Source organism: Excalfactoria chinensis, chromosome 2 (assembly GCF_039878825.1).
Source record: "Excalfactoria chinensis isolate bCotChi1 chromosome 2, bCotChi1.hap2, whole genome shotgun sequence".
Taxonomy (NCBI): Eukaryota; Metazoa; Chordata; class Aves; order Galliformes; family Phasianidae; genus Excalfactoria; species Excalfactoria chinensis.
This window is the reverse complement of record NC_092826.1, coordinates 119849546-119877492: the sequence shown is the minus strand read 5'-3', so window position 1 is coordinate 119877492 and position 27947 is coordinate 119849546. Positions and strand designations below refer to the sequence as shown.

The window sequence follows — 27947 nt, the reverse complement described above, 5'->3', positions numbered from 1 at the left end:
CACCTACTTAGAGCCCATAATCTTATTAAATTCCTATTACAGCTTATGCAAAGTCCAACCATTGAATTTCCTGTTTCATAGGGTTCACAGATTACAAAGCACACTCTTTTCCAGACTGTATGGACACCTTGATCTTATCCATGGTGAACTTGTTCAGGGATCAACAGCAGATGAGGTAGACAGGCAGAAGATTTTCATAACGCTATTGAGACAACGTTTACTAGAAAGCACACAATCTGAATATACCCATAAGTCTATGAATCTAACCAAAATATAAAACTCAATCCTACCACATGGGAGCACATTTCTGTTGTGCTCCAGCCAGTAAAATTATTTGGAGTCTCATTTCATTCAGAATATCCAGATCCCCTTGTTCTTTGGCTCATGGCTTCTCACCTGTGTTACAGTGTGTCTCAACCCCTCTTCTGAAACTACCTTCCTTCAGTATTGGTTGCTTTATTTTACTCTCATTAAAAATAACTTCATTCTTCTGTCCTGCCTTAGAAACACTGTTTTCTGTTTCTCTGCATTTTCATGTGGAGATACCATTTCTTCACCATCTCAAAGAGGAATTAAGTCCTCTGCAAAAAAGATGCAAAAGGTTCAGCTATTCTCTTGATTTTATTGACTGGTATGTATTTGGAATAATTAACCCATAATATTTGACCTGTTTACAGGTTTATTTCCCAGATTTGTACATAGATCTATTATAAGACATAAGGAGTGCAGTGTCATAAAAGACTGCAAAGGTAATATAAATCAAAGTTGAGACCAGAAATAGGCTAAGGTCCCTCATGTAAAATTTGATTTAAATAATACAGGGACTTTGAGGCTATAATTGATTTAAGCACTGGAACAAGTACCTGGGGTCTTGTGGAGCAACTTTCACTGCAGATTTTTAAAGACAGACAACCATCCCTTGGTCTCTAGAGACAGAGGTTCAGCAAGAGCTTCTCTATAACCCCAATTTTCTACAATTATTATATACATTTAAGCAGGAATTTTGTGTTTGCTATATGACGATGAATTCTACAAATCTTATTTGTATTTGTGGCCCAAACACACATCACAATTTATGGAGATGATGATTTCTTACAATCCAGCATGTAAAGAATTTCATGTTGTACTGAAGTTATTCAGTTGTGATGCAACATGTGAAATCTACCAGTTCCAAGATACTTAAAAAATGCCATTCAGTCTAGACAAATAAAACCTCTGTACTACAAGAGCCATACAAAACGTTTATAAGTAAGTGGTTATGACAGAATATGCACTGGGTGTACTTTATTCTGACTACTTGGACTTACTAGTGACAAAAAGTCCAGTGATTGCAGAAATACCCTTCATTTTAAGTTAATGCTACAAGATAGGAAAAAATGCCAATTCTTCCCCTTACAGACTTTGAAATTTCAGTGTGTGAAAAACTGCTTTCAAAAATAGTTTCTATGGAGAATAAATCCTGCTCTTTTCGAAAACAAAGCATATATAGATTCATGATTTTGCATGTGTGGGAAGGCATTAATTTAGAAACTACTCATAATTCACAGTTACTATCTTTGTCACTAAGATCTGAAAAAAAAAAGTATTTGGTGTATTTCTTATATTTGGGTACCAATTTGATAGATTTGAAGGGTGGGGTTTTTCAGCTTTCAGTTTTATAGAAAAGTCAAACAAATAAAAACAAATAATAAATTCTGATCTACCTATAAAAGTCATGCTTTTTTGTCCATCTGCTGAGAAGGTAAATAGGTCTGTCTGGAAGTATTCTACGCTTCTGGATCAAATATATGCCTTTGAGCTTCTGAAATAGATTGATGGCTACACAAAAGAATATCACATATCTTTCTATGAGAATGATGATAAAGAAGTGACAAATTGTATGTTGAATGCTCATCAAGGACTTGTAAAAAAGCTTAGGGCTACTCTGACACAGCCCTATTTGTGTTCTGACAGAGACAACAGATTTAGCTTCAAATATTTTCTGGCAGGCTCCAAAAAATACTCTCTTTATAATAACAACAGTGATGGCCTTTAATTGCTGTAGGTTGCCCTTACTGCATAACTATTCTTTCTCAGTACCTGCACAGAAGATTGTGGAAAAAAAAAAAAAGTTTGTATCCAGTCAACTCAGAAAACTTCGCTTGTCCTTTTAGACTACCTTATGGCTATCTTCTTATGTATTCTGCAGCTGGTGAACAATTCTCTAGCTCTGGTCATGAAGCAATGGCTTTGCCCTCTGACTGCAAGTAATGGATGCACCTTTGCTGAAATCAGTAAGATAATACAATCCCATCTAGGTCATTTTTTTCCACAGTATCTAAGTGGACATTTAAACCCCTGTTTTCTGAAGTCCCAGAGGCTTGCAGTTACCTTAAATTGACACACCTTAAGAAGATTGCTTAAAAGCTTGGAGAAGAATATACCTTATGCAAGTCAGCATAGCTCTGGATGTAAATAGCTCAGGGCCCTGTCCAGCAGTCATTCTCCAATATTTTCTCCACAGTAGTCTCCCTGTATCATGTTAAAACTGCTACTGAGAAATCCTCTTTGGCTAGAGTGTGGTTTAGATATGTCTAGATGCCTCAGCTTTTCATGTTATTTGAAAATAAAGGAACAAATGGAGCCCTTAATCTTCTAGAAATATACTGTCTTTGGTATCTTCTAGTGATCAGCAGTTCCCTGAAGTGAAACCAGAAGGTTGTTCCCAGACAGCCCCTCACCACTGATGATAGTGACTGAAACTGTGACTAAATGTCTGAGGGAAAATCTGAGCTCCCACTGCTCCTTCGCTGCTGTAATAAACAGCGTGCAGACAGGTTCACTAAAGAACAAGACTGAAATGCATAGTTGAGTTACCATACCGTAGTTGCAACACTTTCAGCGAATATAAATTTAGTCTCCTTCAATGAGCTGATACAAAACATTCCTGTTTTTCCTTTTAATGAAAATGACAGGCTACACACTAGAGCTAGATTTGTCCTTACTGATGAGTTCTGTAAGCACCTACACATGTCAACAGAGCAGTCTTTCAGCAACTGTTGAGGCTATTCCTGTCCTTTGGGAACTGGGAGGCTTCAAATCATTGCCATGTGAAGTTGCTGCTACTTCTATGGGCTGGACATGCCCTCCGAGGAACAACAGGCAACTGCTAACTGAAGGGCCTTAACCATATTTCGAGTTACACTGTTTCCATATGGATGGCACTTTCACACCACTTTTGAAAAATCTAACATCATAATTTTGGCTGCACACCATTGGAAGGTGTCCCAGTGGCAAGAGAACCCTTTGCTAAAGCTTTTTGTCCAATCAGTATGATATAAAAAGGCACTCAGAAGAGCTGGCCATGTTTCCTTCCACGCTTTCCTTTAGTTACAACATGAGATCCCTCATGGAAAGAAGAGAGAGTGTTTGTAAGAAACACTTACTTGAAATAGAAGAAAATTGCCAAGGAAATCAACAGGGATGTTATAGACAAAGCATGGCCAACGATCGCCATATAATAAAGTATGAACGCCATCTGAAATTTAACAAAAAGAAAAGGCAAACATGAACAATTTGCAGGCACCCATTTTTTCTTTCTCACTGAGGAAGAATCTGCAAAATCAGTCTATTTTGTATTTCTTTTCTTTCACTGTTTCTTTTGCAATATTCCTTTAATAGCAGCATTACATTAAATAGCATAACTCAAAGTCTACAGACAAGATAAGTGTTTCTTACATAAGTTGTCCTTTTTTTGCTGCACTGAACTCACTGGCAAAAGCTCTGCCTAAACTGTGCATAACTAAGTTTCCCGAGCTCTAAGAAAGCACAGCAGTCATAATACATAAGGATTTTCAAAAAGCCCACGGCAAGTTTCCACCCTAAAAAAATATTGAAGAAAACAGGATTAGAAGAAAGGTTTTACAGTCTGAAAGACATTTAAGCAGTGGGGAGTAAAAGCTTAATGGTCACTTTTGGATGGAGATGAGTCAGTTAGGTGACCTCAGGATAGGTATCAGGGCTGGCTTTTTTGTTCAATGTATTCTTTAATGACCTGAAGACTGTTTCCAGATCATACTTTGCTCTTCTAGAGAATAGTAATAGACTCCTCACATAACTAAGAGAGAGGACAAGAAGATACTATGTGAACTTCAACAAAGATAAAATCAGGGACAAGTGATATAATCTGTGTCTACGTAATGCTAAACTTTGAACTGGCAACCAAACTCAGGACTGAGAGTAATCATGGCCAGGTCTCTGAATTGCTGGCTCAATCTGTAATGTTAGCCAAAGAGTCAAGAAAACATCAGAGATCAACAGGAACAGCCCTAGAAGTAGAACATCCTTTTGTCTCTGTTTAAAACTTACATCTCACATCTTTCTGACCTCCTCACCTTAAGAAGGACATAGTAGAGCTGGAAAAGGTGAAAAAACAAACAAACAAACAACTACAATAACTGAGGAGGTAGAATGTCTGTGCTATGACATGTGGGTGTAAATTCCAGGATTCTCCAAACGGAAAGTACAATTCATTGGTAGCTTATGACTAAGGTCCAAGAAGTCATGAAAGTAGCAGATGAGGTGAAAACTATTTAGGAGCTCCAAACACACTGCAACAAGACACACCATGGCAATTCCAGTAGTGACACTAAAGTAAACCTTACTGCTGTGCAACCAGCTAGTCTTGTTATCACTGTAAAAAACAGTGTGTATGAATAGATAACCAGGAGTTCACTTCACTAATATCATCAAAATTTATGATAGGCCTATCCATATTTTGTGTGCCAACAGTGAAGCAAAATCACAGGACAGCACCTTGGCATCAGAATGCTGCAGTATTTAAATGCCATACAATTGTCTCAGCCAAGCTCTTAAGCATCATCTTAGCTGTCAGAATAACTGCGGGAGGCTAACAGCATGCCAAGCTTCAGTGTTCCATTTTTTTCTGAAAGCACTAATATAATATCAGCCTGTCCTGAAAAATGACTAGATAGCAGGTTCTTCTGCTGGGTTTATTTTCACCTCTATTTCATTCATTTTTCTTTTATGCATGGGCAATTTTCCTTTTTCAATGATTAGATGAATTTTTTATGACCACCCTCCTCTATGAAAAGCTTGCAAGTACCTGTGCAGCATTTTGAGCGTGGTTTCTTTATCATTCCCTCTTTGCATCCTTTGTATGCTTTTGGCAAAGAAAGAAGAATAAAGGGAGAAGACATATTTCATGCAAGTCTTTCATTTCAGGCACATTCAGCTAATATCTGGCATGCTTCTAATTGATTTCCATAGTCCTGAGTTTTGCCACTCACATTTTATTTATTTATTTATTTATTTATTTATTTGGGGGGGGGGGGGGGGCATTTCCAAGCCAATTGAGAATTGCTGTTGAAAACAGATAGGAGTAAAATTCAGAAAACAAAGCTATTCTTTAGAGATTGTACGACTTCAGTCAGATCCTGCTCTTGTTAACCTAAGAAGTGCGGTGGCCTGCTTCATATTTACAACAAAGTCACATTTACACCATTCTGGCTACGTGGACATGATACAAGTATCACTCAGCATGCACGTTAACTGGAAAAATTCTGAATCTCCTGCTTTCCTTCCGCAATGACCAACCACAATATTCTTGTGGCCATAAATGTTTCTAGAGTTCTGTGGGTTTTTGTTGTTGTTTTTCCTGAGAGCTCCAGCGGCCCTGGAGTGGGCAGATCAGAGTGTAGAGAAGAGAGATTTCTGAATGTGGAGGAGCGGGAGGGGTTTTTACCTATATGCATGTGTCATTTCTTTCACTGTATACTAAGTGGTGGCTGTATGATACGAGACTGATACAGTTTTAAAGACTGAATTTAATTTAGAGATGAATTTTCGTAGATGTTTTGTTCATCTGCCTCTCCTGTATACAATCCTCAGCAAATAACAGTTGTGAGTAGCAAAAGATTCCAGGTAGCTGCATGCAAGTCCCAAAGGACTTCTGATGACACAAACTCTCTGCCTTTTAGCATACAACTGCTAAATCAGTTCAAAGGTATATTTGGGACTCAGCATAGCTTTTGTGATCACTCCGTATAGTCTTACCATGGTAACTGTTCAAAAAAGCTTTCCACATAAAACAATGAAGATGGATCAGAAAGTACTGACCTCTCAGGTAATAAAGCTTATGGTCTATTAGTGCACTTTCAAGATCCGGATGTGATTTATTTTTTAAGTGATTCCAAAATACAGCAAGTTATTATTTCCAATTAGCTTCAACAAGCAATTAACTATTTTATTAACCTCTGCACTCCTTGAAATGGCAGTCTCTGATGGCCCTTCTGATACACAGGGCTTATAATGACTCACCAATTTTTTATTTTATGCACTTTTGTGGGTATAGAATACTTGAAATAGAAACACTTAAATGCTCTTCCTCCCATGTCCCTCTAGACTTCTCTTGAGGAAAGAAAATTATCAAACAGAAATATCTTCTACTCAGTTAATTAGATTCTCTATAGATACATGAAAATACTCTAGAAACCAAGCACACTCCTGGTTTTTGAAGCCTTGGAGTGAAGTTCATAATCCTACTTGGTATTTCTGTACAGATAGATTCTTTCTGCATTTTCCATTATTTTTTGTTTCAGAACAATCTCAAGGGACATATCATTTTCCATTCTGTTCTATCTGCACTTTGCTTGAATGATATTCAAAATTCTTCTTCTGGAAGGCATGGGTAATAGGCAACAGAACTACATTTTTTTGCATCTCTACACAGGCCAACTTCTGGAAAAATGGATTTTTATGGTGCTTGCATTTAATGCCTCTGTGAGCTAAGATTCTTACTATTACTCTCTCTTTGTTGCATAGGTGAGCCCCAATTTACCATGATGATTCCTCATGCTGCAAAAACTTTTAGAATTCACCTCCTGCCTAGTCCAGTAGACTTTTCCAAAGCTCTGTATGCTGGATCATTACTAAGTATAACCACTTACGGGTTTTTGGCTGTATTATAAAAGATCCTCCAAGACAAACCCCAAATCAAAACACTTTCTGACTTTCCCTGCCATAATTCCAGAGAGTCACAAATTACTCTGTCACAAATCTGTATTCAGATTTTCCTGGAGCTCCGTTCACATTTGAGAAATATGTTTATTTTCATGAGCTTACCTAAATTCTTTTTTAAAAGCTGTTCTCAGATTTCTTTCTCCTTTCTTTTGTTACTTTCTGACTTTGATCTCCTTTTTCAGCTTAGCAGTTGGAAATACTGATTCAAATGCTTAATTTCTTACTGTAAATAGTCACACTGACTTCAGTTAAACTATTAAATATAAATGTGTTCAGGTTTGTAGAATTTTCTGGCATAATGGTATCTTCATCAATGTTTCTATTCAAAGGGACTGAGTAAAGGGTGGTATACTTTGCTTATGAAAAAAAATCTTAACCTGTTTTAGGATTTCCAGTCCTGCTAAGTAGTTATCAATGGCTTGGAAGATTCTGGTTACTGAAAACAAAACTGAAATTCTAAAGGATCCTTTTATAACTGTTGGATGGTCAGGAAAAAGAACACAAGGATTAAAAAATGCATTTGAAAAATACAGCGAAGTTGATGAGATGAATTGCTACTAAATCATCCAGCCTGTAGCAAACATGTACTATGTCTAACTTAGATCTAAGATTTCATGAAATAATTTTAATAAGTTAAAATTAGGAAGCCAATGCTATTCAACAAATAAATGAAACAAATAAAACTAAAAGATGAAGATGAGTCTGACCAGCTTCATATGTGCCCAGCCAAAAACCATTCCAAGACAATCGCTGTCTTTTTAACTGTAGCGTACCTTCAATTTTTCAGAGGTGAAGGAGTTGCACAGAGTGTAGTTGGACCAAGTTCGGTTGCTCTCAGGATGGCGGAACCAGTTTCCAGTTTCATCACAGTATTTTGAAGCTCTTTCTGATGGTAAAGTGCAATAATAATTACTTTGTTAGCACATTACACATTAAAAATCCTTTAAAAATTATTACTGTTCAGAAATAAAACACCTGTGTAACAAAATCCAAAGGACTTTCAACTGTACAATAAATATATACATTCTTGTTTCCTATTTATTATTATTATTTTTTTTAGAGATTGATCTGACACCACACTTGTTATTTATCTGTCTCCTGTTGGTCTTGACTGAATGCAATAGAGTATATATGCCCAACTTTCACTCAGATGCAATTATTTCCATGTTAATAATTCACTTAAAGAGGCTGTTGAAACTTGCTCAAACTGGCACTCCCAGTGAGGTGCCAGTATCCCTCCACAAACACTAATAAATCATGCCCTGTGGTAGGGTTCCATGTTTTACAGGGAACAATTGAATAATTAGTTAAAAGTGATATATAGTAAAAGGGCAGCAAGCAGTACATGAACTGGAGCTCAGGTGCTGGTGATGGCAATAGTCCCAACATCAGTGGTGCGTCTTTGAAGACAGCTAGAAGGGTCTGCCCAAACTCTGTGCCAGCAGTGGGCAGGATCACTGCTGATTTGCCCCCAAGGTTACAAACACAGATATAAGCAGGCTCTATGCTTAAATAGATGTGTGTTTGGCTTTTCTATGCATCTCTGTCACAGGTGACACTGGCACATTCTCCAGTGCTCATCAGGTCCATGCTTCATTGCATGTGTCTTTCTCTTGCAGTAGCAGCACCATTAGGATATCTCAGGGGGTGTCTGGGAACACAAATGTGTGTTGTGCAGGCATCCTCCAGGCTGCATCTGCATTTCTGGCTTGGAAATCCAGGATGTAGGGTTGCAGACAGTCACTTCTAATCACCTGCGAAGTCTTGGACTAATTCCTTTGGCTTTCCCCCCAGGTGTTAGCCATAAGGGAATCAGTAGAAAACTTGTCTTTGTAACAAAAGTGGCTACAATCAGAAGCTTATATTATTTGATGTTTTCTTAGATAGTGATACAACTGTTTATTTATGAAATACGCAGCAGTTCAAGTTTGACTTTTTTGGCAGTCTAAGAGGTCTGTCTTGACATCCCTTTTTCTATTGTAGCTTTGTGATTTTATTGACCCTATGCATAGGTTATCAGCATTTCCAGTCAATTTACTTTTAAAGAGCCAATCACCGTTTGATCAGACACATTTTCATTTCTTGCATTCAACATCTGCATTTCTTTTTCTTAGTCAGCTCTGATGATTAATGGTTCTCGTAACCTGGAAGATTCATATTCCCTCTTTACACGCTGAGAAAAGCAGTCGATTATACTGGCAGGACTGAGTTATCTTCCTCTGACTAGACATGCACTTTGTATAGTACTACTGCACAAAGAAGATGATCCTCCAGAACACAGCATACTTTTGAAATTACCCTGAGCTTCAAATCATTGTTTTGAGGGACTTGCTGAAAATCAATACGTGCATTAGCAATACAAAGAGGAACAGTACATGCTATCTCAGCTTTCCATCACTGCAGCTTGCAGATAATCTCAGGCTGCCTGTGTAGCAATGTTCTCGTTGTACTCTTTGCCAGATATTTTCTAAAGCTGGAAAAAGTGTTTGATCATAGATAAAAGATTAATGGTTACTCTACCATGGAACACACTGTACAAACATTGTACCTGCTATCCTATATACGATGCAAAATGAGCAGCTTTTGTTAATATACTATAGAGCATGATGGTAATACCATCTATCATCTCTGTACTTTAATGCCTAGGTAGGCACGCTGCCTATGTTTAATGTGACCTTTGTAAGTCGGAGATGAATCTGCTGCTTCATAGTTTTCCTTGAAGCCAGATAAATGCAACTGATCCTACTTTGGAAGTTGTCACAGCCCACTGATTTCCTGCTGTAATGCTGTCAGAAAATGGAACTAGAAGATCAGAATCCCATGGTATGGGTTGTGTTATCATTAAGTACAACTGCGATACAACCACTAAATATGATACATGTGTTTTCAAAATATTTAATTAAAAAATGATAGATTGATAAAAAGTTGGGGCTAATGTTTATGATACAAGGGACAGTTTTTCACATTTCTGCTCACTGCTTTTGGTAGATCATAAACAAAGAGGATTAGGTTAGGTACCTAGGTGTCCTTCACCTATGGTGCTTGTGAGATGCAATGCATTTAGTCACTGGGACTGGTTGTTGAGGAATTTTCACAGTGCTTGTCTTAATTTGAGATCTGAAGCTTGATATGGGGGCAATTAGACTACCTTGATGCTGTCCATTCCAATAACATAAATTGGTAGAACATTTATTCTAAAACGCTGATTTTATGAAGAAATGAATCTCTGTTCTACTGTAAGTTCTATTCTGAGAGCTCAATAGCAGGTATGTGACTGGGAACCTGGGTATATGTGTTTTATACTAATCAGAACAATCTGTAGTAAGCCCTGAAAAAATACTCAAATTTATAAAGATGAGTAAGATAATACTAGCAATGGAAAGTGAAAATGTATCCTTTAAGATTATTGAAATACTCCATAAACACAAATTTTTAGGCTCTGTCTGTATGCTGTCAGTTTGGATAGGGTACCGCTTGAGTATCACGCTATTCAGAATGGAAGAATGGTGGCACTGTGTAGGATTCATCTCATCTGACTTGAGCTACCCTAAAGTTATGGATCTTCTCAAAGGCACTTGTGCAGGCTCTTTGTAGTTAGCTAAAAAGGACAGACACTTCAGGAGCTGTCTGGGAAAATGGGTGAGAGAATCCAAGCTACAGTGGCAGCTTCACTGGAATAATGAGCTTTCTAAAAAGATGAACCAATAATAATGGTTTTGCATGTGTTACTGCTTGTGATAGCAAAGATGCTTTTATGAATCAAATTCTCATAAAAAGCAACTCAGCCATTTATATGTAACAAATATCTTAACCCAATAACAGCAGAACAAACGTGAATAATCAAACAGTCCTTTTACAATTAGTTGAACTCTGTGGCTAGCAGATGTTAAAAGAGTCAACTCCATTTTTCTTTATTTTATTGCAGAGTTATACACTGGAAGTAAAAAAAAGGTTTCCCTCTTTTGCAATGCAAGCTCAGCACATACCAGACACCGGATTCTTTGCCACTGTTTGGATTGAGCTGTACAGTAGTTAAGTCCTGCAGATGAGGGAATAGCTGATACTTCTGTAACACTGATTTACTTACTTACCTTCTCAGTAAAATATTCTAGAAGAAAATTTTTCAAAAATGAAAAAAATTGTCTGAAACAGTTCAATGGAAATCCCAGAAGATTCCAGTTCCACTGTCCCAGTAAGTGGAGAGTTCTCACTATCATCAAAATGCCTTTTCTGCAAAACTGGAGATTTTAGAATAAAGTCAAATTATGCACTAAGGGAATAACAAATGTTTCCAATGCAGCTGCTGAGATGCCTGGCATGATAGAAATACACAGAAGGGCTGGGTACGCCTGCCTTCAGCTCCAGCATACTGCTACTCCAAGGCACTCTGCTGAGTTGCCAGGAGCCCAAGATGGAGTGGGCAATGAGGAGGGGAAGCTGAAGTTGAGAAGCTGCTTAGATTAGGGATGCCTGGGAAATGGCCTCCCTGCCTGCATGGAGCTGCAGCTGAGACCCAGAGGGGTCTCTCTCTCTCACTGCTTTGTGGAAGTGGTTTCTCATCTGTAATGGCTACACATCTCAGCTTGGCATCCTGCTCTACTGGATGCTCTCTGCATTTTGCCAGCTGTGAGAAGGGTGTGCCTGTGTCTGTCAGCCCCATTCCCTGTGGTTGCAAATGTCATAGCAGCTAAATCCAAAAGGATCAGCAAGAACAAACTGATCTGCTCACTCTTTCTCTGCAAGGGGGGCTTGTCCTGATTTCCTTATTTCTTCAGAAATATGTTGTAAGAAAAAACAACATCTTTCACAAACTGCACTGGAAGTTTGTGAAGGGTGCTAGAAGAGAGCAAGGGGATTCACTCCTAGATATTCCTTCTCTCAGAGCCATGTAAAGAGTTACAAGGTCCACAAAAAGATCCAAAGCGCAGAACTGAGAGAATCTTTGCTAGAAGCAGCCTCAGATCGTGGACTCAGCTGATTTACGAGCTTCTGCTCCTAGCCACTATATTTTGCCAAAGGACAAAAGGGAGGGAAAGAAAAACCTGAAGAGAAGGTAATGCTCTTGCAGCTTAACTCATCCATCTAGCTGCACTGCTGTATGTACATGGCTGCACCAAATTCATCCTGATCATAGGCACAGTGAAGAGGCAGGGAGGTGGGCAAAACACAGTGCTCTGCCTCAGACCCGACAGGCTTTGCTTGCTCAGCACAGGGCCCCAGTCCATCTGACATGGAATGCCACTGCATCCACCATATATATATATATATATATATAGCTTATTGAAAAACTAAATGGCTTGTAGAGAAGAATTTATATTCATTAGCTTTAAGATACACCCTTCTTTTCACAGGACAGAGCTTTGTTGGGAGGGAAAAGAAGTGTAGGAAGCCCTAGTTAAAGGAGCAAGCTGGATTATCACTGTGGTCCTTCGTCTTCTAGATTTCTATCTAGTATGAGCTGACATACATTCAGTGAAATAAGTGGAATTACATTTGGTTGAATTAGTGGTGAAGTTGTCAGACAGAAAATAAACTGAGCACTAAACGTGTTGGAGATCTCTTTCCTTGTCATTCTTAGGTGCCATTTTCTCCAGATTATGATTTATTCTGATTTACACCCACTAACAACTTCTTGGCTTTAATACTGACTGCTGTTGGGGTTCAGGTACAGCAAGCTGCTATGCAGCACCTAGGTGCAGGTGGGAGGAAGATGTGATCCTAGGTTACCAGATAACTGACTTTTCCAGTTGCAAATGATATGCATCAAAGCACAAACAGAAAGCTGAATGCTATCATTTTATTCCAGGACTCAAGGCTATGCATGGCCCCAAAAAGAAGTCATGTAGGCACTGGGGAAGTAAGAGACAGCAGTTCTGCAGGTATCAGGACAGCAGTAAGTGGTACAACAGGAAATACTTCTTTCAGAAGCCCATGGGCTTACTACTTGCATGCCTCAAATATATGCTGAGGTGGTCTGATGTCACAGAGCCTTAATGAGAAGGAAGTCTGACAGGCACTGTGGTTTTCATCTTATAAAATCATTGCTCCTTGGGATTAATTTTATGTTTCTCAGTAGAAAATTTAGCTGTACCCAACAGGCATAAGGTTACTGAACAAAGAAATGAGTTGTGACACGATCTTGGTAGGCTTTTCTCAAGACAGCTGAACCTGTGGTTTTGGACACCTCTGAGTGGCAGCCAGTTCCATTAGCAACTGAAAGATTTCCTCTCCCTCCCACAGTTTCTTGTCTTCCTACTACTTTGTTAAGGTCCTGCATGACAGTCAGGCACCTGTACAGGCAGGACTCATGCTGGCTTTACACTGCAGCTGTAGTACACATGGGGTACTGGGCAGACATTATAGGAAAGCAGCTCTGGCTGCACCAGGAGGTGCAGAGATGCCTCAGAGGCACAGAAATGGTTTCAGGCAGTGGGGCCATCAGCCTAGAGGCAAGTGGATGTGCCACCTGTGAGCAGAGGGACGTGCCAAGGGGAAATGCTGACTCTGGGGGGCTGAATGTATTAATGTATTGCTCCTGCACCGGAACGCAGATAGATCAGCAGGAAATTGCTGAAGGAGGATTCTTGCCCCCCGTGGCTTCATACAGATAACAGGAACACTAAAAAAAATCCCAAACCTGCAGGCTTTTAAGCACAGTGGAAAGAAAAACTGGAATACACACACAGCGTGGGCCAGGCTCTGCAGCACACGTTGGTACCTTAAGGAGCCCTTTGCAATCAATCCAACGAGTCACGGTCCTCAACTTTAATACACATTAATAAGCAGAGAGAGGTGCTTCAAGGATGGCTTGAAGTGTTACTTTGAAGAGTGCTGCTGGAATGGGGTGATTAGTGCAGAACAAGTTGCTAGAGACAGGCAAGCAACAATCTGAGAATAGGTGGCTTGCGCAGCAGCTAGAGGGTTGGACCCATAACCAGCCCTGCTCGTGGTGGGGTGGGGACCTGGGAGCAGTGGGAGTCTGTTGTGCTGTCCTCTACCTGCTTTTACAGGAACATATGGAGTATTTATACATCACGATAGTAAGTGTCTTTTTTTTTTCCCTCTGTGAAAATACAGAATTGGGATAAGCAGAGGACTTGTTGTAAATTGTTCTGTTCATCAGAGGGACTGGTAGCCATTTGGGGATGATACCATGAAAAAAATGCAGGCAGAACCAAAAGATTTAATGGCACTTCTGTAGTGAATATAGAAAAAAGCACAAGCAACCTCAGGATCCTAAGCCTTCAGCTCTCACCTGAGCACAAACCCTTATGGGACTTGTGGTTACAGCTGACTGAGGATACTGGGGCCTCAAGCGCTGCTGATAAGCAGTAAGTCCTGAAAGCTGAACACACAGCTCTGTATTTCCTCAAACAATATCCTTTGTGGAGTTTTATTTGCACCTAATATTTCTTCATAACTATTCAGCAAAATTCTGTCCTTGATTTTTTCCCTTTTATTTATCTTTTTAAACATTCTTGATTTACTTCTCTTTGCCCACAGAGCTGCAAGCACTTCCATGAAGAATTCGACAAACAATTGGAACTTTGAAAGAATATCAATTCTGCCAATCTTCTTCCAAAAAATATTTTCCAGTAAAAACAGAAGATTCTGAGATATAATTAATGAGTGCTTTTATCATCTTCCCCTTGATAGAAAAATCTAGAATGAGGTGTTAAAATCTATTTTCATAAAAAAGGTCCCGTAACTCCAGCAGTTCTATTCACATCAATATAGCACTTAAAACATTATACAAATGAAAATACATAAACTAGGCAACTTGAAGACTATACATATTTTCATTTCAGCCAAACTTAGATTTTATGCTTCCACTCAAGGTCATGAATATTCCTTTGATAGATAAGATTGTAAAATTAAGTACCGTACCAGTTGGGTCAAAGTCTGGAAAATAATCTGGGCAGTTCTGAGCAGTGATTCTGCCAGCAGGCGTGTCGTCCCAGCACAGCCAGCCATCCCACGTTCGGTTGCAGAACAGACCTGGATGTTGAAGAGGAATTCAGTAGTCAATTTAGCAGTCACTCCTGAGCCCATTCTGTTCTGGCCTCAGACAATAAAGTGATTTTGCAATATAAGCCCTTGTTATTGCTACACTTGGAGTGGCATTTAGGTAGTAGAAAGGACTTGGTTTTGCCAACCAGATGTTAGTGGTATTCATGTTACTGGAAACTGATGTTTTAAAGCCTACTGAGTGTAGGGTCTGAACCTACACATTTCTATTCTTTACCCTTAACAGCCGTAGCAGACAGGACCCTGTAAGTTCCCTTCTGCAGAGGTAGCACTCCTGAGGCTGTGTCCCCTACAAGGATTGTTCCCAGACATACAAAAGGCAAAGTAGATAAGAGAGGGAGGCAGAATACTGCTCTTTCTTGCTTCCCATCTGAGAGATGCTATATAATGGAGTCTGCAGAAATTGCACTTTGAGACTGCTTGCAATAACACAGTTTCCCCACTCACTGTGGACTTATGGAAATAACACATTAGGACCCAAAAAGATACTACTTGGGTTTTTTTCATGTAAAATCAGTTTTGGTTGGGGAAAAGGTATTAACCAACATGACTGACGGGTTAAGGGGATACACAGTGAGAAGATGTACTTTGCTATTTTGTGCTCTGGTCCCAAGGGGTTTTCAGACTAGCTGCTATCACCACATAGGTTGTTTTTGACAGACTTACATAGAAGGCATTTAATGGCCTTTGACAGTTAATAAGTTATGAGCAACTAATTGCTTCTGATACATTTAGAATTTTGATCTGATAAGATTTTTTGTTTAAACTTTTGCAAAGGAACATAATATTTGCATTAGAGATACAAAGCTTTAGAATACATTTTCAGTGTTGAAATTTTCAATGATGACTATTAATTTAAGTTGAAATAGCTGTGAACTAAAATTGAAAGCATAAAAATTTATAAATTATTCTTTTTTTTTTCCAGATTAGATGCACAGGGGAAGGGATATTTTTATGAAAACTATTTCTTCGTTAGGTTAGACTTTGTGCACAAATATTTTGCCATCATCAAGTCAGATATGCTATTGCTGCCTGTTTACTTTATTAGCAAGCCATTGTATCAGCTGTTTGTTATCTTTCAGGCATTCTCTTGTTCTCTTTGTCTTTGAGATACATTTGAAGTTGTTTTGTAATACCAAAGAAGAGGAAAAAATGTTTGCAACTTAAGTTTGTATCTGCAAGACACAGCAGAATGAAGCTGGTAGGGATTTCAGGCTTTAATTTTAAATCCTTTGCCTTGCCTTATAAAGCAATATTCATACAATGTGGAATGGGTCTTTCAAGGTCAGGGGCAGGGTATATATATACATATGCCCATAAATACAAATACATATACATCAACATATACATATATAAATGTTTTTGAACTCCTGTTGCAATTCAAACAGTCTAAGTAATAAACCATAAAAGGCAGATGTGAACAACATATTGCTGGATCACTGACCAGAACAATTGTGTTTTTAGAGTGAGTGAGGGAATGCTGTGCAGGATGGTCAGGCATTCCCATATGCTTGAGCTGTACGTTTCATTACTTCACTGTGGCTCATCAGTTCTACCCTGAAAGAGGCAAGATGCACCCAGTAGATGCCTTCAGCTAAGATCTTGGGCTTTTCTTCTCAGGAGACACCCCAACAGTTGTTCTTTGCATTAAAGGAATTAACTGTTTCATACCATCCTCCCTTTCAAATTAGCAGCTAAGAGATTCAGACACTTGCTCAGTTCTTTCTGTTTATGAAATATATTTAATAATTATGAAATATAGATGTTGAAGGACTGGTGAGAGTTCTGTAATTCAGTTGTGACTCACAGAAACAAGTCCATGGTGAAAACACAACTAATGTAATGTAGTAGCGTTGGCCTTTTTCCCTGTTCACTTATTATCTTCAGTCAGTGTTACAAATGCATTAAATGCATGTTGCTATGAACACAACACTCCCCAGTGGCACCACTGAAACCCAGCTGTCAGCTGAAGGAGTGCAGGTACTGCTGAGCTGTGTCTGATGGCTGCTGGGCTGCTGCTGCTGCCCTCCTGGGACAGCCCTGCCCTGGAGAATCCAGCGGGACATCATATGAAACAAGAATCACTTCATGCTGGGGAAACACTTCGCCCTTTGCAACAAATTACATGTGGAAGGGGCAAAAAAATAAAAAAGAAAAGAAAGAAAGGGAATAGATTAGAACTATCGATTAATGCAAAGATTACATATTTATAGAGCTGGAGACTAAATGAGTAATCTGTGCAGAGAATAGGCCAGCACCTTAAGGCTTGTTTATGTCTGAAACGTTACAGTTTTTATCACTCCATTTAAATACTTTCATGTTGGTCTTTTGTTTGTTTGTTTGCTTCTCCCATCACTGGCCTAAGTGAAAACTCATTTGAATCAAAGGGTTCTACATTCTACACTTCTACATTCATTGCAAAATATTTCTGCATCAAGGCCTGAGGATCTTAACATCTAGTCACTGTCTCTTACAGACATCAATAAAAGCTCATAAAGAGTTACAGAAATGCCTTTGTTCTTATACTGAAGAAAACCTCAACAACGTATTATCTCCACCTCATTTACTGTGATTTTTTCCAGTATAACTTCTCTTAAACAGTCTCAGTCTCTGTTCTCAGGGACATGGGTTAGTGGCCAGTGTGGTGATGGGTCGACAGTCAACCTAAGAGGTCTTTTCCAACCTTAATGATCCTATGATTCTATGACTTTATGATTCTTTACTTGCACAAATTGCCACTATGCCTCAAGTATTTTTTCTCGAGCTTCCTGGAAGCTTCTTCCTTATTTTCAGTGACAATGAGACCAGAAGAGAACCCTCAGTTCCAGCCTGAAAAGCTTCTTCATTCACTGTATGCCATTGTTGCACCACTATTATTTGTCATTTTCCTTTTTATTGATCTTAACATGTGTCTCCTATTTGGTAGTGATCTGTCTTCAGTGCTTTATAAACCTCTTTTTTACTAGTGTTACTGTTGAATATGGAAGACCCGGAACGCTTGCGTTGGTACAGAGCATGACAGTTCTCAGTTAATTCAGGACAGACAGAAAAGCAAAACAAGTGAGCAAAGCATGACTGGAATTATATTTAAGATATCACTGTTCATGGTCGCATCTTTGTGTAACAGTACCATGAGGTACTGCACTGACAGATCTGGAAAACTTAACTACCTAAGGAACAGAACAAAAATTCAAGCTGCAAAGCCCTGAGCCAGCAATGCACTTCATCTACATGATGCAGGTACCATCTGCATGGGAAGGAAGGAAGAGCTGCTCATTCCCTGGGCTCACTCTAGCCTTTCTTCTTTCTTAGCATCTCAGAGAACAGTAAGTTAGTGTGAATCTGACTGCTGCTTACTGGAAGGCAGCTGCACCCCAAGTTAAAACATAGGTTAGCATAAAGAACAAAATGCTTCATTGTAGTGATATACACAAACATGGCAATATAAAACTAGAACTTTTTTTATCTTCTTTACCTTTTTTCCTATATGGAGGAGCTCTGTTCATTCTCTCATAGCATTTGAACTGCGAATCTATTATCTTCTGTCGTATGACTGAATTTTCAGTTACTACAGGCTCTAATGTAGGATCAGTATAATTTACAGTAGCAGTAAGACTTGGAACGATTCTCTGTACAGAAAGGAAAAACTGTTAGTAACACTGAATAAGCCAGTAGGATAAAAAAATAAATAAATTACAAAAGAAGGTCAGAAAACTTCATTGTGCATTCCTCAGAAGCCTTTTATTTGCATATTTTGCATTATGATTGACCTTATGGTGCTTTCAATGTAAATGCTAAATTTCAACTAAGTTTACTTACTATAAACTCCAGATTTTAACTAAGCCCTTTTTCCTGGCAAAAGAAAGAACCATTAAATACTAGATAAAGTCTTTAAAATATTTCCATTTAGATTAGTGACCTGCAAAAAATTTTGTATGTATCTGCCCGATTTTATATCCATGTACTTGCTCCCACTTGTGCTGATTTCTCTCTGGATTACCCAGTCAGTGCCACAGGCTAGAAACCTTACTTTTTCATGTTTTCTGCTTCCTTATTTGAGCTCCCTCAACAACTGTTAGGGTGAGGGTAAAGGGTTAAAACCTCACGAGCTGAGCTTAGTTCTTAATTAAGCAAAGTGCCCCCAAATCTGCAAGTCTGAAAGAAAAGTCCTCTTTGATCAAGTGGCCTCTTCTGAAGGATTCCATTCCAAGCTGCCTGAAGGGCACAAAGAAGGACCACTGCCTACGGAAGGCTAAGATCTCAGGCAGAAAGGTCAGTTGTTCTCTTTCCATCCACTCCTCTGTTGCACAGACCAGGTCTGTGAGTCAGGGTGGAAATGAGAGTGTGGAGTTCTCGTTAAAGCTCTTTTGCTTTAATTCTGTATCAGGACACTTCTCTGTGGGAAGGTGATAGAAAAGGGTTATTTGGATTCCCCAAGCAAAAGCAATGTGGCTGTGGCACTTTCTTTGCATGACTCTCTACTTTTTTTACCTGCAAAGCTATACTTAAGCTGTTGCAAGTACATGCAGAGTTATTTGAAGTCTCCTTCAAAACTGAGGACTCCCATAAGCCCACAGCTTTAAAGCTCTTGTGTATCTTTCTTATTCAAAGCCTTCATTTCTCTAGACAGGCCATACATGTAATGTTATTAACATTAGTACTTTTAACAGTATTTTATGTATATAGGAAAGAGTAAGTTTAGGACTTTTAGGAGTATGCTTCAGATTATATTGATCCCTTTCCATGCACATTTGAGCCTATGAGATTCACATTAACGCAAAATACTTGTACACAGATTGTTAAGCAGGCATTTAGAGCTGTACAATCAAAAATCATGACAGGTTTGAAAGTTCAAATATGAAGTGACTTCTTAAATTACTGTTTCCCTTTTTCTTATTGCGCATTGAAAGCAGTTGTATCTTATTAAGGATTTGTTTTATTTTCCATTAGCATAGACAAAGCACCTCAGTAAAATACACAGCAAAACGTTTGACTTGGGTGAAAATATGTCATTATTTTATGTAGATAAGTCTGTGCTGAAACATCTCAGTTTCATCTTTTTATATCATCTTCCTCTACCGAATCTTTTTTCATTCTAGCATTTTATTTTTGAACTTCATATAGCTACTGTCTGAAGACTGGAATACACTGAAGGTGCTTAATCTCACTGCATGTAACGTGAAACATATAAATATATATATGCATGCATGTATAGATATGCTTGGACAGTGAAGGCATTTGGAACATTTCATCTGGCCACTTAATTGAAAAAAAATTAAGCTTCTAAAAGGCCAGAATGGAAAATACAGGAGCAAAGGCCAATATATTTGGGATCCCTCCTTTATGAAAAGATTAAAGGAATAGATGGTGTCCAATGGGATCATTTAAAAATCAATCCAGCAATGTTGTAGATCCAACAAGTATCACAAGGAAAAAAACAGATGAACCTTATCAGAGGTCTTCAGGTCTGTTTTTGTCCTTCACATCTATGTATCACCACAGGCCTCAGTGCTTCCCTGAAGTGATTCACAGATTCTCCATATTCATATTTTTCCCCACACTTATTTTGAATAATACCTCAGTTCCAAGCCATTTGCATTTGAGAGAGGAACATCAGAGTAGACAAAGACAAGCTGGGGGTTCCCATGTCACTGCCTCTGCTCTCAACAATTCATCTGTTGGGGGCCAATCTGGGAAGGCACTCATATTTTGAAAGCAAAATCATCTGATAATGCTTGGAAAATATCACCTATTTTCTTTCCCACGAAACAATGTTTCTATTTGACTTTTCTTTTTGCAAGGAGATCGATGGTCTGTTCTTCAGCTCCCTTTGACCAAACAAGACCAATTCACTCTAACAGTACAGCCAAAAAGACTGAAGTAACTGGTCATAAATTGCATTTTCTTTTTCTTATCTGTTTCCTATCTGTACAGAGTAAAGCACAACACAACAGTATGATAATTGGCAAATGCCAGCTACACAGATAGAAACTGTAAGTACTTTTAAAGTGCATTGAAACATCTTTCCCTTCTTTTAAGTTGTTTTGGATTATTATTATCCACCATTCTTGAAAGGAAAGACTTTTCCCAAGATTGCACTTTATAAAAACATATGCACTGGAATCAAAAGTAAGAAATGCCATCAGAAAAGAAATGCTCCATTCTTGTCTTTTAACTGGTGAAGATGTAACCAGGGCTGGAAATTTTTGAGGATGAGATACAAGAGAGCAAAAACATCTTTTTCTTCAAAGTCAGTTTCATAATTTGCTACGTGCAAGGGAGGAATCTACTTCCTGAAAGAGATAGCTCTTATTAGGCATAGATTAATGAGAATATTATTTGGAAGCACAGACTTCCTGTGGTGGTAGACAGGATGAATGTTTTGGATTGTGCACTAAATTATTTAAAGTGCTCAACCACATAACTGTTCTGCTACCTATGAGCAAGGCAATCATGTTACAGTTGAAATTGTGAGAATAATTCCCATTACCCACATTTGGTCCAGGAATTCACTTACAGAGATTAAAAAGATAGATGAGAATGTGTCACAAAACCCCAATGGAAATAATTGCTTCATCAGGGGAAATCATTTAATGGCCAACAGTAAAAGTAAAGCAACTTTGGATAAAGACTTGAATATTAACATTACATTATATCAGTCCCTTACATTTATCTCATTTTTCATTTATCAAATCTGAAGAATCAGATTTTGAGTTAGTCACACTCACATTTCCATGCACCTTTGATGTAATTGTAAAAGCTTGTGTGTGAAATCAAATTACAGGGCTATGTGTAGGTGTGTTACTGGTACTGTTCATCTGGGATGTGCCTAAAATATACTCATCCATTTGATTACTCATTTCTTTTTGCCTGGATTTGAGAAACCAGCCATGGAATTTTGAACAATATTTTATTCTGCCTTGAAACAAATTATCGTTTCAGCTGACTGAAAACACAACTGCTGGTTTGAAGGAGGATGAGCAATTAAACCTCTGTTTACTACCACACACAAAAGAACTGTGCATCCACCAACACTCAGGTATGTGGAGCCTCGTGCCCTCTCATCCCAAAGCCACGGGCAGAACTCCCATTCAGCTCAGTGGGATGGTGATCTGGCCACATGCTCCTGCGGATCAATTACACAAAGATATTACCACGGTTCTGATCTTGGATATTATTGATTTATCTTGAATATTTGGAGTCCATTACTGCAAGTTAAAAACCCTTCCCATCCATCCATCAGTTGAATTTATACTTCAGATGGAAGCACAAATTATGTTGATACAATAAAGGAGTGGCTCATTCATTTACAAATATTCTTTATTAAAGAGAAACCAATATTTCACAACTTAATAAGCAGGATGTGTCGATAGCCTGAAAATGATTGGTTATGATTTCTTCAGAAGAAAAATGTTTAAGTGATGTCCCATGCAGCAGTTTAGCAGCCGTACATATGATGTCACTCCTAAAAGTCCAAGTAAATGACGTCATACATACGACCACCAAGCCACCACGTGACAAATGACTGTTTTAAGAAAATGAGTTTTCAGAACAAAGAGAAAGAACAGGTCGCTGGGAATGCTGAAGTTCACTTTAAACCTAGAATGGACAAAGTGATCTAGAAAAACAACTTGGATCCATTATTAAACTATATGAAGATCAGCAAATAACGCCCCAGTTTCTGTAAGACACCTGCTACTAACCTGTGCAAGATTGTGCCCATTTCTGAAAGACAGAATCCAGATAAAGCAAGCATAAATTTCACCTTTTTTTCCACAAAATGTTGGATGAGATAAACAGGTATTCCCAAATATTTTTCTTCCACCATCAAGGAGCTAGACTACGCAAGACATTTGAAAATATAGTATTTGCAGCTTTCTTTCCTTTTGATTTTCCCCTCTTCCATTAAATACAGATATTTTGCAAATTTACTGTTGAGCTCAGTCTAAATGTACTTCAGAATCTGGATGCTATAGCTGTTTATTATTGATTTTGATAGTTCAAAAATACGCTTGATGCATTTCTTTTAAAAGTGCTCTGTTTAGTCACCATTTAGTGGGTGACTTAACTCTTGCTCTTTGAATCACCACACCTTCAAGCAAGAGCTCAGCATGGCTCAGCCTCATTGTAGAGCCCCTGTTGCACCTTGATTGTGTTTAAGAGACATTTCACAGCTACCAGTGACAGAGCAGAGAAGAAAACCACTGTGATGCCTTAGGAAGGTCATTAACAGAAGGCATTCAGTAAACATAACAATGATTTCTTATTCATTACAAATGTACTCAGCAGACAACAACTGCTTGGAGGAAATGCCTCAAAATGACATGTTTTATCGAACCATCGAATGTTAGAATTTTCTTGTATTCAATTGCTGTTGAAGCAGGATGAAAACATCTCATAGCTATATCTCATATAACTTACATTGCAGATTTTGGCACTTTTAATGGAAAGCAACTTATAACCCTCTCTTACAGTTCTTTTCCATCGCTGCGGTCAGTACTACCTCAAACGAGGAGACTTCACTCTCAGGACAACCTGATGCAGACTGTGAGTGTAGAGGAAGGCTGCAAAATGCTTCAGGGATTTTGAATGCAGCTCTAATTAATCATCTTGCAAGAGACCTCTTTAGAGCAATCAGCTGCATAGCAACAATCTTATTTTGTTAGAAAGCAAAAATGGAGACAAAAATGTCCTGCTCACTCTGGAATCTTTGGTAAACACAACCTTTCTCCTTCCTGAAAATCTGTACGCAGATAGTGCCTGAAATTCTCAAAATAACTTGCAGTGAGTCTTTATCATCAGCAGTGTACCTCCCTAAATATTCATTACATGAGAAGAGCTCTGGAATTTGCAAGCCCTTTACATCCTGAAGCAACTCACAGCTACAAAGCAAAATACACCCTTCCCACTGCTTTGTCAGCACTCTCCTGGTCCCAAAGGCTGGTACCTGCTCTACACCAGATGTTGGAGGAACCACTGTTTGAGCAGGAAAAGCCTTATGCAGAGTAGGATCAGGCTGTGGCACCTCACTGCTGTGCATCACTGTTGCAAGGGTGAGATGCCTGCATCATGAGCCATGTCCTCATCACAGTGGTAAAGATCTTTCTAAGTGGCTTCTGGAGACTCAAACCTACTACAGCTGTGTTCCAAAATATGCCAGTTTATTTATTTGCCTAAAATCACACTCAAGCATTCACATGATTAATTTTCCGTGTTTCAACTGAAATTATTCACAAGACTTTCAGGATCTGACACAGTTTATTAGCCTGTGAGTAGCTCAGTGACTGAGTCTTGGTAACAATTTGACAGGTCTGGACTTAATAAACTGTACGATTTGTTGGGGTTTTTTTACTCAAAATGAAATTGTTTTAAAATACAGTCTTGGTCAAAGGGATTTAATTGAATAATGGTGCGGTCTGAAGCTGCAGCATTCATTTTGTCCTTACTGAGTATTCTGTGGTTGGCCCAGGACAACGAAATTGCAGTATATGAGGAAAAACTACTCCATCCATCCTCATTTGCAGGGCAAGAGCAAATTACCATCTGCAGGCACAAGAGGAGAATTTTTACTTGACAAAATGAGGTAGAAAATACAATTCCCTTATCTCCATGTCCTGTAAAATTGATCAGTCACACAGGAAAAAGACCCAAGCTTGTTACCACCTCCTTCTCATTTTCAGCAGGCTGATCCCCCCAGACACACTGTTCCAGTGCTCCATCCATCTTGTGGAGAGAAATGTGCACAAAGGAGATGGTCTAATTTTGCCAGCACATGGGGACTGAGGAACTTGAGGAAACAAATCTCAGTTACATTCTGGGGCTCTCAGTAATTACTGAAAAATAGACAGTATCAAAAATGAAGAAACATTGCCTAAGAAGAACGGTTAGAATTTCTAAAGGATTTCCCTCCAAATTGCAAAGGAATATCTGGTGATGGTGAAAAAACTGCCATTATTCTGCATCCAAAAACAAGGGGAGCAGTCAGAGAGACAATAAAAAATTAGCTCCACTTCTAATAACTGAGTTTTGGAGCAACAGGTGCTTTGAACAGTTTGTGTTTGGCAAAGAACAATCATTATGGACCTATGGACAAAAAAGATTAGAGTGCTGACCAGCCTATGTAGAAGTGACTTAGGTAATAGAGACAGTTTCTATCAGAAGGTATCAAAACCACTTGGGACAGGTCTAAAGGCAGGAGATGTGGGGAGGAGAACCTATGGAGTACTTGTAAATGGAGTCTAGGACTAAGCATGCAAGGATGGATATGGGACTGTCTCTGGAAACTCAGCAGCAATTAGAAAATCCTGCATAACAGGAAAGGTCTTTTTGGAAGAGAAAGAAAGACACCCTTTCCTTATGACAAACCACAAATAAAATGTGAAAAAAATATTTTTTTCCACCAGCTACAGGTGGAAAAAATTCTGGAAAGATGACCCTTGCCAAATATTTTTCATATTTGATTTAACAGCAGTGTTCTGGCACTACTATCAAGAAAATAGATCTTGTTCACAGTCCCCTTCTATGGCTGTGGCTTCTCCGTTACCGGAAGATAAATTGACCTAAGAGGTGTCTAACAAGATCACAGCATGGCCACCACAGTGGAAAAGGATGGAATACTGAGGTTGGAGCAGTGAAAATGTAAGAAAATTTGTGCTTAAGTTACACATACAGGACAGAATTTAAAGAACCCTCTAGTATAAAGCTATCTAAAAGGAGGGAGATGCAGATTTTACTGCAGAGCTTCTTAAATCAGTAAGTCCTAGCCCTGGGCTACTGATGTAAGAAGGCCAGAACTGATGCTGCACATGTGATACCATGGGTGAGAGGTCTAATATAGAGGGATGATCAGCCTGATCTTTCAAGACTGCCCTCCAAATACATGCTGTAGGGCAGAACACTCCAAATGCTCAGTGAGGGCTGTTGACAATTTTAGTTAACAGAATATTTACAGTCCTGTCATTTGATTGTGGAAGAAAAATAATCTGGAACTGTTCCTTTACTTGGCTTTGATTTCTTACAGGAAGATTTGCTGTTCTTTGCCAAGGCTCCTGTTATGTTATGCAGGTCAGTTGGGATTATTCAAGCACAGAAGATATCTGGTCTCTGATGGGTCCTTTGGCTTTGAGAGATCTCTAAACATGCCTGGTGTTCCAGCCAGCACACTACGTGCATCACTTGCAGGGCTATGTGTAACAGACACAAAATGCCACAAAAACCAGAATACTCTGATAAATATCAAGGCAGATTTTTGCCAAGCACAGGGATAATTGCTCAAATCGTTAACTAATTCTGGATTAATTATTTTTGAAACCAAGCTAGCAGAAAAGTGTTAACACTCCTCTGTTCATCCTCCTGCTCTCCAGGTCATCTTTGTTTGAAGTCCTTGGTCCTGAACTATGAATTCATTATTTTACCCAAGTAAGGCATTCTTTGCTATTCTTTTGCATTCTCCATGATCTCATTTCATTGTTTTATTCCACCATTCTCTTACTGTTCTCAGCTTCCCTCCCCTACTTTTTCTCCATGTTAATTTAAGTGGCAAACAGCACATTGGGCAAGTTCTGCTAGGCTGAAACTAACGAAACAGGGAGAGAGGTCTCAGCCATCCCTCAGAGTGTCTTATAGTCCAATTTCTACAGTTTATAACCAGAAAGTGTGTGAGCTGATGAGAGACACACAGCAACATTCCATATTCATTCCACATGAATGGAAGAAAAGATGACAAGCAGAGAGGTCTGAGGAGCTAACAAGATTCAATCAAGAGTAATAAGAATCAAAGGTTTCATCATGAATACAGAGACAAATATATCTTTGAGGAATAAGGTGGCATCAGACATGCAAGTAACTCAGACTACACCAAGGCAGAGAGATGCTCATTCCCAGCAGCATCATTCAGACGCTGGCTGCTGTGTGACTGAGCACTTGGATAGTGTCCTCATTTCTGACTATCTGCAATATCTTTGATTTTATTATACCTGCTAATCATTTGGGGTTCCACAAAAAGCGCTGAAAGAAACCGTTCAACTTACATGAGAGATATTTAGTCAAGTAGAAATTAATTTGCTACATAGTTGGAACAATAGTTACTCAGCCATGCAGCTGTTGAATATATTGGAGTAACAGAAATATTGAGATCAAACAGTTGAAAGTAGTGTTTGAACTGAATAACTAATCTTTATAGTGATATTTGCCATTTGCTTTCCTAAGACCAGAGCCAACATAAACAGTGAAAATTCACAATCACTTCAGACAAAGTCATACAACATTTAGGAAGTTTTCAACCACATAAGTTTCCAAATCCAGTCGAAAAAAACACAGGCATTACCATCTTCAGACTTGCAGTTTTGTCTCACTGGGGAACAGTGGTTTCAAGTTCGAACTTTTATGGGATATCTTACTCAGAAATGTTATTAAACTTATTTCAAAATTTATCAAGAAGGGAACTCATTACTTCACCTTTGCTGTATAACAAATATCACTCAGTACTCCTTATTTTTCTGAACATCACCACAAGCTTGAATCTGGCAGGTGTCATTCATTTGTCTCTTACTTACAGTAAGAAGGATAATCAGTAAGAAGCAGCTGTGGGTTGTTTTTTTCATTGTGGAATCTTCCTGCAGAGGCACGTTGCAGCTGATCCTTCTGGGAATTAAACAGCAAAAACAAAATCAGGATTAGATTTTGTAACAATAAATTCCTATATTTGTGTACGGGCATCTTTTTAGTCTTCAAGTGCATTCTGCATGTCTGTGTGCCTCCAGCCTTATGTGTGCTGATGTTTGACAGGTATGCTTCTATTTCAGCCTCCCGTAAGGATGCTAAGGTCAGCAGACATGAAATACAGCTCCACGTTACTACATGACCAGCAGTGTATCTACATCAAACTGCCTCTCTGCCTG

At 38.7% G+C, this 27947-nt stretch overlaps 1 protein-coding gene across 1 annotated transcript in view; it reads right to left on the bottom strand.

Annotated features, from left to right (window-relative positions):
• CALCR (calcitonin receptor) overlaps positions 1 to 27947 on the bottom strand; it is a 138375-nt gene that overhangs the window by 37796 nt on the left and 72632 nt on the right. Inside the window, exons 2-6 of the mRNA XM_072330046.1 lie at positions 27603 to 27690; positions 18524 to 18677; positions 14908 to 15018; positions 7794 to 7906; positions 3426 to 3517 (exon numbers count right to left, since the gene is read on the bottom strand). Of these exons, the coding sequence (XP_072186147.1) occupies positions 3426 to 3517; positions 7794 to 7906; positions 14908 to 15018; positions 18524 to 18677; positions 27603 to 27650 (518 nt within the window). The 5' untranslated portion in view covers positions 27651 to 27690. The remainder of the gene's footprint in view (positions 1 to 3425; positions 3518 to 7793; positions 7907 to 14907; positions 15019 to 18523; positions 18678 to 27602; positions 27691 to 27947) is intronic.